The sequence below is a fragment of the Rhipicephalus sanguineus genome, chromosome 11 (genome assembly GCF_013339695.2).
Source record: "Rhipicephalus sanguineus isolate Rsan-2018 chromosome 11, BIME_Rsan_1.4, whole genome shotgun sequence".
NCBI classification, from domain to species: domain Eukaryota; kingdom Metazoa; phylum Arthropoda; class Arachnida; order Ixodida; family Ixodidae; genus Rhipicephalus; species Rhipicephalus sanguineus.
Window position 1 is genome coordinate 70,478,659 of NC_051186.1, and position 12,101 is coordinate 70,490,759.

Genomic DNA, 12,101 nt, shown 5'->3' on the forward strand with positions numbered 1-12,101 from the left:
AAACGCTCGGAGCTGTAACGTCGTTTAAGAACATACGAGGTTTCTTTGGACAGTAAAAATCAAACGTGACAAGCGGCATCCGAAGAACACACTATGCACTTGCAGCGTATGTTTCCGGCCGGTATTTCGAATGCACGTGCAAGGATAACTTCTGCCGGTGTTAACATTGCGTAATAAATGGACACACTGATATCAGCTACATGCTTAAAATGCTTTGGTTCACGTGTGCATGTGCATGAATCCTGCATTTTTCTTCGCTAGCATTCTTTACTGCACTTGGTTGGTCCTGTATCTGCCTTTGATTTTTGCTTTCGCTATTTTTGTGATTTGAAATGTATCATGGAATATATTATGCGTGTTTGTCTGCAGATGAGATCCTTCTTTTTTCCTAATAATAATTATTTGTGAGAATTTACGTCCCAAGTACCCCGATATGATTATGAGTGGCACGTATATAGTGGAAGGCTCCCGAAATTTTGACCATCTGTTTTTCTTTAACGTACACCAAAATCTAAGTACGCGGGCCTCTGTCATTTCACCTCCATCGAAATGGAGCCGCTGCGGCAGGGATTCCATCCCGCAACCTTCGGGTCACCAGTCAAGCACCATAACTAAAACCACGGCGGGTTCTTGTTTTCTATGTTCCTTTCCGTGTTTCAAGTACGCCTTCTGTGCTGGTCTGATGCACATGTATGTATGTGCGCACTTAAGTGTTTTTTATCCTTCCCTGTTTCTGTGTTTCAAGGTTACATTTTCTTCCTGTCTTAAATAATTACGCAGTTCCTGTTTTTTTAATCATTTACGATCACTGTGAATCGACTAGTGGCAGTTGTGTTTTATTGTGTAATTTGTGTTTTATTTGTGTAATTGCTTCTGTCAGCACCGCACTAATGCGCACAAATAAATGGCCTGTACACTGGATATTAAAGCGCGCGCGCACGCACGCACGCACGCACACACACACACACACACACATTCAATATCTTATTTCTTTGAGCAAGCATAATTTATTTATTAATAATGTAAGCCCTGAAGGCTCATACAGGAATGCGCATACAAACAGTTCTCGCGAAGCGTCTATACAAAGACGCATGAAAACAAAAAGAAGACGGGGAAGCATTGTGTGCAGTAGACACGCTATGTCAGTAAAAAAATACAAGAAACAAAGTCAAGTTGTACAATGAGTACGTCATGGAAAACCATGTAATGAAATAAAAACTCACAGGCTCCCTTATGCGATCGCTTAAGACGGCTGGAAAGCGAAAGCCATCTTCTTCTTCTCATTTTTTTGCGCGCAAAGCGCGGTTTTGCATTGCCTCCAAGATCGGAGGCACCTCACCTGGTTTTGCACTGCCTCCGTGATCTGCCCACTTTTGACCAAGCTACGATGTCATGTGATAACGGCATCATATGACGTCACGCCAAAATTTGTGAAGCCATGATGACGTCATATGGTGACGTCATCACGCGACGATAATTTTTTGCATCCCTCGTCTACAACGCCGTGGTACGCTGACGCCGTAGACGCGGGACGCCGACAGTCGAATTTCGCGTTTGATGAGGCATTTAATGCTTTCGCCTTAAAAAGTACGTCCGCCACGGTGGTATAGTGGTGACGGAGCTCGGCAGCTGACCCGAAAGTCACGGGGAAAATGGGAGAGGGGGGAAATGGGAGAGGGGGAAATGGGAGAGGGGGATGGCAGAGAGAAAGTGGAGAGGGGGAGATGGGATGTGGAGAGGGGGAGGGGAGAGGGGATGCGCATGCGCAGTAAGGGCGGTCACGCCGCACACCACCACCACCACCACCACCGGATTGAACTCCGCTATAAGATACTTCGCACCTAAAACGCACTGATGCTGCGCGCATGCAAAGTTTTACGGCATACTACTCAACAACGTATTCATCGTTTTGATAAGGACTCAAGGTGGATAAGGACTCGAGTGCCGATACAGTAGCGGCTATAGATTGTGAGCAAGAAATGTCAGGAATAATAAAGGAGCTTTCGTATCATTTTAGCAGGATATTCGCACGATACTGCCCCTCCGGCCTTTATTCTGTGTACAATATGTATGATGCCATTTATAATAAACGAGTAAATTGTTTGCAAACTTAGCAAAATGAGCCACCTTAATCGCGCTTAGGTAGCTTCGCAACACTAAATTGTGTGTGTTCAGATACATATACTGCTGCTGCTGACATATATACAAATACTTTAAGCGATTGTTTGGGCACTTGGAATGCAGAGCTTATGAGAAAATTAAGTAAGGCTTTAGACTTTGTCGTTTCCGGCGTAAGGAAGAGGATTCGTTTTCAACATAACGGAGTCTACGCTGCATGCCTCCAGCGCGTAACACATGCGCAGGCCGTGAGCTTACATGAATTACATGCTTCCTTAATAAACATTTAGGCAAGAACAGCAATAAAAGCTGCCCAAGCTTCAAAAAAGAAAAGAAAAAGAGAAAGCTCACTAGCGTGCACCTATTTCCGGACGTATCCGCGCACCGCAAGCGCTTTGTGTAGCGCGTTTCGCATGCTGCCGAGCTGCGGCGGGATTCGCAATGGCGGCCGTCGTAGCAGACGACGCGCCTGTCCTCACCCTCAGCGGAGCGCGCGGGCATCGAGGCACCCTAACTCATACAACTCCCCGCCGCCCCCACCCGAAATAGAAATTTTCCATAAACCCCTGCCGCACTGGCTTATGCAAGAGTAGCCCTACTGCTTTCGGAGTACTTAGCCTAGGTGCTGTGAACTAGCTTAGGTCGTCGTGTTCCAAATTGGCGGCATGACTGACAGTTGCAGAACTCCATTGCAGGTGGCGCCACTATTTTTTGGTATAATAACATAGATTTAATCAATGTGGATAAGGTATTAGGCCAACATAAAAGAAGAAAGGTTTTTTTCTTCTTTTTTTTTCTTCTTCGAGCCTGGTGGCAGACATGTCACCGCCCCGTTATAAAGGGGACGCTCATGGCATCCATCCATCCATCCACCTAAAGTCGTGCTAGCCGTGCCTAAAGCACGAAGTTGCTGCCCACCATTACCTATCCTGGCAGTTAGCTGACCTTTATCTTAAGTATATTTAAGTATATTCATGCTCCGATATCATGTGTACCCGGCATGTAACTCTTATCGATGTAACCAGCACCATCGATTTAGCATCAGAATATTAGGAAAACCGGAAGTGACTGCTAGACCGGAAGTTCTTGGAAGAGAAGCAAGAGTGGCACTCGTCGCTCGTGTCAGTAAAACACCTACAATCAATCGGGTGTTTCAGCAGCGATGGTTTAGCGTGCGGTAAGCACGTAAATACCGTCCGTAGTAATCGGTACGTCGCTTTTTTAATCATCAAGGTCTATATTAGCCACAATAACTGTCTCAACATGTTACCGCACGCACTGAGCAGCTCGCTCATGTAAACGGTTTTCGGACCATAGGTTTAACTCTTTCAAGCACGGGGGTCAGCGTTGCTAACCACCAATTCAACATTTTTTGCAGTGTCACCTATATGTTCATTAAGCAAACAAGTCTTCACTTTTCCCTATTAGTCACTGACACAAACATTAACTAACAGCATTAACTAACACAAACAAAACAAGTCGACTCATGATACAAAGCCTTCAGGGCCCGACCCTCCGGATTTGTTTGGGCCTGCCTCAGAGTGCGACACACGTAAGACATCTTGCCCGGACTCCACACCACCACCTAGCCTCTCTACCAGCGGACAGATCACGCACCTCTTTTTGCCTAACCGCGCATGTCGAGTCAATGCCAACTGGCTTCACGCCTGCGGCGAGAACTTCGATGCCTCCATGGTGCCTCAAACAGCCAGTCATATCAGCCTGACAATACCAGGCGCCCAGAAAAAAACAAGATTTGTCGGCACCACCTCTTAAACAGCTCGCTTTACTTCTATTGTACGAAAAGTATAGGTCTATATACCGACGGCTCCGTCCTAGCGAGCAGCTGAACAGCGGCGGTCGTGAATCCAGTGAACGCCACAACTAATCGATCTCAGGACGGCTCATCCAACAATATCGACGGCAGCAGAGCTTACAGCGCTTCGTGCCGCGCTACTCTTAATTAATGGCTGAATGAGAAAAAAAAATTGGACCATCACCCCGAAGGGAACCCTGATGGGATGCTAAGCAGCAGCGTTGCGCACGGGTGGCGTCACGGGTTGAACGGCGCTAACACGGGTGCTGCGGTGAGCGCTGGAAGATTCGTTTGAAGCGAAACTCGGTGTAGCGTTTACTGGTGTAAACGTTTGTTTGAAACGCAGACACGGGAGGCGAGCGGAAGTTGGAGCCGGCAGCTGCGGGCGCTCCGGCGGGTGAGAGAGAGAGTGACGTACGCGCGCACCTGCGAGGGAAGCGTGCGAGGGGAGCGGACGTCAACGCACAGCTGCGGCGTGACCTACTTGGCACCGCTCCAACACCTGCGCCGAGGGAAGCGCGTTGCCTCGCGTTTGTGCGGACGGAGTGACAGCGTTACACAGGCTAGTCAAAGAGCTGCTTTCGCATCTAAAGGGGTATTCAGACGGAGGAGAAATGCTCGGGGGGTAAAGGCGGAGCCTAGTGACGTCAACTCGCGAGGAGAAGTCGCCACAAATGCCCCCCACTCACACGGACGGGGCGAACGGAGGGGGAGACCAGTGTTACCAGACTACTCCTGTGGCTTGTACCGCCCGTTTCACCAGCTGCCGACGACGATGACCCCAGCTACAGATGACCCCAACTGCAGACTGGACACCCACTGCCGCTCTCTGCAGGAGCAAGTGCAACAATGTGGCCAAACAAGAGCCAGAAATTCCGCCACATCCCCCACCGCCGGGGGATTGTTTGTCCTTTCGGGGAAAACGTCCCCGTCTCCTCCGAGGAGGCGCGGGGGGGTCACGCCCACTCGCTAATCCGTGACGTCGTGGTCACGTGATCCGCAACCCCCCCGTCTCCCCCGAGCATTCCTCCCCCGTCTGAATACCCCTTAAAAGGTGGACGATATTCTGCGACTCCAAGGCGGCACTGTCGACATTACGCCGTGGTCCGCACGAAAAGTTCGTATTTGAGACTGTAGAGATGTTGCACCAAACCACATTACATTTCAATGGCTACCAAGTGACCGCGGGATTATTGGTAATGAACGGGCCGATCAAGCTGCCCGTTCATCCCATACAAAGAACCGCGACCTGTCGATACCTCTTTCTAGGACAGACGCTGCTCGGCTGCTCCGCATGCTCGCTCACCACTGCACCACGTAAAATTGGAATGAGCCACATTTCATGCATGCACGATTACGCTCTTGGCCCCACGCTAAGCCTTCGACTTCCATCAAGACTTCGCCGAGGTGATGCTACCATTTTTGCGTAGATTATGGCTGGGCGTCGCGTTTATACAGGCGTGTGTGTTCCGCATACGGATGGCCGACACCGCCGCCTGTGCACACTGCGGCGACGAAGAAACAATTCGACATGTTCTGTGAGACTGTCCGGAGTACAGAACACAGAGAAAATCGCTTTGTAATGCTCTCACTAAGTTAGACGATCAGCATCTCTCAGAAGAAAGACTACTGCGCAAGGGCGTCCGCAGAAGTTTTTCCAGGGGGGTGCATCAGCAGAGGGTGGGGGAGGGGGGCATACAGCATAGGTAGCTTTTGTTTCATTGCCGTGACATGGCCGGCAAGATTAGTCCACAGCAGTATGTATACGTGCAAAGTTGGCTGGTAATCCTGAATGATGTTTCACGCGGATATGCGGGACTGGAGTGTGCTAATCAAGCTGAGTAGCTTACTGCTACTGCATAGAAAATTATTATCCAAAATTCCAAGGGGGGGGGGCAGCTGCCCCCCTTGCACCCCCCTCCGGACGCCCATGCTTCACGTCAGTCACAAAGTTTATCCTTCTTTCTGCGAATTATCTGAAGGAACCAAGCTGCGGCCGCTTCGTCTTCGGCCCTATAGTGCCGAACGCAACCGGTTCGGTCATAACAGAACGATCATTTGCTCTTGGAGGCTTGCTCGGCGACGCTTCGGCGAATATAATTCGCAACACCGCCAATTTCCTTGTATAAATACTCCACTGGTATAGTGATCTGTGCTGCCCTCTTTTAGATTACGTTTTGTACGACGAAAAGCCAGAGTTCGAAAAACACTGAATGGTTTCCACATCTATTGATACATATATTTGTTCTCGTACCAGTACAGACTCCTAACGTTGTATCTGGCCCCGGCCGGTCTGGAGGCGCGCGCTCCAGACCGGCCGCGCTCTGGCTATGAACGAAAGGCTGCTTTTTTGCTGTAGCGGTAATGCCACACTTATTCCAACGACCTCCTACTCAGAAGAGTAGCGCTGTGGGCTAGTTGGTGTTGCATTTTTGCCACAATGGCATAGCGCGAAGCAGGACGGGGTACACACAACGACGAAGACGAACGCTTACTTCCAACTGAAGGTGTATTGTTTATACAGACATAGCAATATCCGAAAAAAAAAACGAACAAACAAGAAACGTGAATTGCAACATACAGAAATACCCCCCCTCCCCCTTGTGCTTTGTGGCCACGCTGACGTCTTCCAGGAATGATGACTTAGTTTGGGAGACACTTAAGGATGGCTTGCTAATGAATGGCCATTCATCACGTGCCATGCGAACTGCTTCCACAGTCACGTGAGTGTGGTCGTGCACGTGCGAAAAAATCGCCTTTCGCCTTTATTTCATCGAACACGCGGCCGCAACCGCATACGCTACAATGCGGTCTTTTAGGAAGTTACGGTGATACCGTAAGAAAACACTGTACGGTCCTCCTCTTTCCTATCCTTCCTACCGAGTACGCTGCTCCTTTCCAGGGCTGGGCAGAGATACTCAGAAAAGTATTCCGGAATACAGATATCGAAATACATGAACTGGAAGCCTAAAATACAGATACTGAGATACATTTGCTTTTAACGTAACGGGATATTTCAAAGATACTTTTGCAATAAGACAAAAAAAGTATTCCGGAATACAGTTACAGCGATACAGGTACTGGAATACTTTTTTTTATTTGAAGGATGCTTATACTACGCAAAGACACTTATTAGTGCAGCATAATGTTGTAATTAAAGTTACAGCGCATCGAAACGTTCAGTTCATTTATTCATTTATTACAGTACCCTCAGCGCCATTAAGACATTGCAGGGGAGGGGGTGGACAAAGTACATAATTAGCAATAAAGACATAATTACAAGTATCAATTGCCATAAAAATACACTATTTCACAGCAACAGTAACAAGGATTGGACACCGAAATCGACATACTTAGCGAACAAACTAAGCTTTGCTAGAAATAGCACACTTTAATCAAATCACTCGAATCACTAATGAAAACCAGTGAATTGAGAAAAAGTATGCATTTACTTCGCACATAAGATCTGCTTTACTGAGAAGGTTGCTGTGTGAGCATCTCAAATAGGCTGTCTTCTAACAGCGTCGGTTCAGCCTCAGCACAAGACTCACGAAAGAAAAAAAGTCTGTCTACCTCTGAAGGCGAGCACAAATTCGTGTTACAGTGAATAAATATCGCCTTCATAGCCGGATTGCCCTGCAGCGTGGCGATATCTCTTCTCGGGTCATCTAGATACCGAAACACTTCCGCCCTCACTTGGGTTGTTCTGACTGTTCAGAATCCGAAGTCTGTCCCCATTTTCGGAATCCTCAGCCGTCTGTCCCTGTCGGCTTCAATGAAGCTTTCACCACCACCACCGACGCTACCAGCACCTATTTCAGAAAGCCGCAACAGGCGAAGTCGGCTCCGGCGGTGGGGGAGCCTGCTACCACAAAAGACCGTTTCACGCATGTAATCAATTAGGAACGCACCCTGACATTGGAGAGGTGGCTGAAAGCGCGTCAAAGATAGCCATCTTCTAGTCACTTCCGCCGCGACTACTGGAACTGCTTTTGGAAGTGCCGCCGCTTTGAGAACTGAACGCACGCGAAGCATTGCAAAGCCTGTTCCAAGGCGGTATCCGCGCGGGGGGTCGCGAAGTAATGGTTTGCCACCCGAAAAAAATTAGGCGTGCTGCACTGACCTTGAGAGACAGCGACTTTCGTCGGCAGATGCCGACAACACTGCCCCCGCGATTCTGCCGTCTGCGGCGTCGCGCGCTTTACCACATGGACCATTCTGTGCATGAGCGGAAACCATCGCCGCCCTATCCTGTCGGCGACCGGTGGCGCGTCTTTGCTTGTCTTGGCACAAAAAAGAAAAAAAAACGCCATTCCCCCATTGGAAGCAAGCCTCAACTCATTTCCGACAAAAAAGAAACAATGTAACGAGATACCCGTGTCCAGCATAGTATCGCGATACAGGCGATACATCGTAAATGTATTTCACTACTGAGATACAAATACATTTTTCAAATGTATCTCGATACAGAAATACAGATACTCAAAAGTATCTCTGAAATACTATCGCGATACTCTTGTATCGCGATACTGCCCAGCCCTGCTCCTTTCCCACTCGTGCTTTTCCCGCTCCAAATTCCAGTGAAGCAGCACCAACATCATAAATGCCCTTTTTTTTCTTTTTCAGAAATTGCTGTTGGCTTCTCACGCCTCATTGTTGCCTGTCAGCCTACGCATTGTTAACGGGGAGCCTGTACCTCGGGGGACGCACTGTCACTGGAACTGGTAGCGGCTAAAGCACAAGGAGCAAGAAAGGGGCAACGGTATACGGTGCTGTATCACCGTAACTAGACATGTCCACGGGTCCCAAAATCATCGGCGGCGGCGCGCCGGTGTTTCCACCTCCGGCGGTGGCGTGTGAACGGCGTGGGGTTCATCGGATCGGCGGCGGCGTGGCGCGGAGGAGAGGTAGGGGGGGAAGAAGGCGTAGATTCGAGAGACCGTGGGGAGAGAATTTTGTCCCTTGAATTTTGGAAAAAATCTTTCACTGAAACGGCGTAGTAGTGAATGCGACAGCAACATGTCGTAATGATATACGAACTAAGGATAGCAGCTAACTCTTTTCCGTTCGATCTTGCGCAACTCTAAAAAACGCTGGTGTATGGGAATACGGCCGCTCCCGGGAGAGAAGCGATCTTCGTGCAGTTTCTCGTATCAGTGGACACAGCACGAAGCGGTGAAATCACAGCGCGTAGAATGGCATACTAGCCGTTTGCTGATGTCCGCCGTCATAGCGATTGCACCCTTTTAGTCAAAGTTCACAGTTGCTGCTCGAGCCGCGCTGCCCTCCCTCTTACCCCGGCGTCCCTTCATGCTCCTTCGTCCAGCGAAAGACAGGCGGGCGTTTCCTTTCTGGTTGAGGAGCAATTAACGCCAGGCCTCGCAGGCGGGGTGATGTTATCGCATGCGCCCTCCGTGCGACTGAGAAGGCCAGCTTGTTTCATCTCTGCTTCAGCCATGTTCCTCGCCAGCGCACGCGACCTTTTACTCGCGGGTACAACATACGATGCGCGCAGTGGTGTTGTCGATTCAGACTTTATGCGGAACAGTACCGCGACGTTGAAAAGCTGTCCAGAGTGTGCATCTAATTGTTATCGCAATCAAGAAATATACGAAAACCGTGGAAGAGGGCTCGCCTTTTTTCTGGAGAGCTGCATCGTCTCCGCTGTAAAGTTTTCGTCCGTTGGAAGACTCAAATAATCCGATGCCTTTTCCATTGGTTTCGTTCTCGCCATACCCTTCTTACAGGTGATATCTCCTCGCCACATATTTCTTCATAAAATACGCGTACAGTGTAATTACTAAGCGTTCAGCCTATCAGGATTTTGCGCTTGTCGGCTACACCCTGTTATCTCCGCTTGCGCGCAAAATGGAAACGCGCAAAATGAAGCGAAATCAGTTGATTGCGCATGATACATAGTCACGCGAGACATGAAGAAAGGGCGGGTGACTGCATGGCAAAGCAGGGTGGGAGACAATTCACAGTTGATATTCCTCGTATATTAAACAATAGAGAGTGCGTACCCTAATGATCTCACGTGAATCACTGTTGTGGCGTCACGAAGTGCGCCAAAAAGGCGAGAAACTCCAGGAGAGAATAACGCGCTCGAGTTTGTATTTTGAGAGGCTGTTTTGGGGTCCTCTAATATGGACACTCTGGACAGCTCACCGTCGCCGTACTGTTCCGTATAATGTCTAAATCGACAACATCGCTGCGCGCATTGTATGTTGTACCCGCGAACAAAAGCTCGCGTGCGCTGGCGAGGAACATGGCTAAAGCAGAGATGAAACAAGCTGGCCTTCTCTCCTAATTTTTTTTTTCTGCAAGGTTATAGCGCAAGCTTGAAGCGCGTACTGTTCCTCTAACTTGTGTTGGGAGTTGTGAAAGCTTTGTGACGTCAAAATGAGAAAAGAACTGGAAACAGAGGACGCGCTGCTCGCAGCTCCCACCACTCAGCGGCGGCTGTGGACAGTCCATTACATATATACACATCGAGAAGAGCTCCCCTGGTGATGTGTTGTATTTCATGTCTGTAGTCGAATACAGCTTTAGAAGGCAGCGGCATTTCCTCCTCAAAGGCGGATGAACACAAGCCTGCACCAATGGACGCGCACTCGGGACTGACGTCATGAGCGGGACGGCCGGTGGCTCCGCCTTCGGAGAACAACGGCGGGTGCATGAGCGGGACTATTTCTTTAGTCGCGGAGGCGATCGGTTGCCGCTCTTCGGTCGTCTGGGCGGGGCCTCTCCTGTCTTCTTAAGTTGTATCCGAGTATAGATTCCCCGTTCATAATAAAAGAAGAGACAAACGGCGGCCCGCCGCAATTATAGCGCGGCGGCGGCGTCATCTCCCTGAGGACTTCGGCGGCGGCGCACAGCTCTAACCGTAACTGGCTGAAAGACCCTAATGAATGGCTTGAAAACCCACCCATGCTTGCAGTTCACTTTGAAGGCGCAGATGGGATGCGCGTAGCAAGTGAATAGCTCGCTTCTACAAAGGCAGGGGTTAGCTAGCGCTTTTCGCGCCCTTTGCAGAACGGTAGAAGTGGGTTGCATTTGTCGCTGCGGACAGCGAAGGTCGCCGAAGCGGCCAAAAAATTTCTCGTGCCGGAAAATTGTTGTCAAGAAGGTGCGGGAGGGGGGGTTAAATTAGTTAGTGGCTTTGTGTGGTGGTGGGGGGGGGGGGGGGGTAACCGACAGCGATAGTGTGACCGACAGCGAATGTCGCGTCGGTCGCTTGCTTCACGGTGCGAATTTATTTCAAATGGGTGGCGAATGCGCGATCAATTTCTTGCCAGAGAAGATAGTTTCTTGGCAGTGTCTATTCTCCCGGCAGCCGGGAGAATTTCTGAAAACAATTTCTCCCTGCAGTCGCCTCCCATTGGCTCTGCGAAGTCACGTGACGAAGCTACCGGAAAAACTGCCGGTGAGAAGCGCGAAGCGGCTCGTGGTTTTCCACAAACGTGAGCACATTATTTTCCTGTTGCTCAGTGAAGGCCCTCTGCGCCCTTCGGGCGCGGAAAACTAATTGTGGCTTCGCCCTCGCTTCGCGAGTGCGGCCATTTCGCTAACGCTCAATGGCCGGTTGGCAGGGTCTCCGTCACGCGCTATTGGCCGCTGTCGCAGCCACGCGCTGTTTAGTCCGCGCGCCTGCCCCTTCGGGGCAGGCGTGCGTCCGTGCCAGCGTCCGTGGTGGGCCCGTGTCACTGGGGCGCACGTAACCCACGAGCTGCTTCACGCTTCTCACCGCAGTTTTCCCGTTAGTTTTGTCACGTGTCTTCGCAGAGCCAATGAGAGGCAACTGCCGGGAGAAATTTTTTTCAGCAATTCTCCCGGCTGCCGGGAGAATAGACACTCCATAGTTGGCATAGTTTCTTTTAGTTCTCTGTCGCCACAGAGAGGTCGTTAATCAAGGTTTGTTTTTTCCGTTCGCCAGTTTTAATATAAAAAGATTGGACGACCCGCCGCGCAAATTGAGAAGGTACAATACTGTTTTTTTTTTTTTTTTTCACTAGAGCTTGAGAAGGGGCGACAATTATGTTTTCACGCTCGGCAGCTCCGGGTTGTTTGCGTACGCCGCCGCCACGGAAACCCGTGAAGCATGACAAGGTTCGCTTGAAAACAGGCTGTCAGTCTCATTAAAGCGTTACCCAACGACTACGTCAAA

At 49.8% G+C, this 12,101-nt stretch overlaps 1 protein-coding gene across 1 annotated transcript in view; it reads left to right on the top strand.

Annotated features, from left to right (window-relative positions):
- LOC119375125 (uncharacterized) overlaps positions 1-11,728 on the top strand; it is a 16,435-nt gene extending 4,707 nt beyond the window's left edge. Inside the window, exon 4 of the mRNA XM_037645321.1 lies at positions 11,720-11,728. Coding sequence (XP_037501249.1) covers positions 11,720-11,728 — 9 coding nt within the window. The remainder of the gene's footprint in view (positions 1-11,719) is intronic.
- The last annotated feature ends 373 nt before the right edge of the window (positions 11,729-12,101 follow it).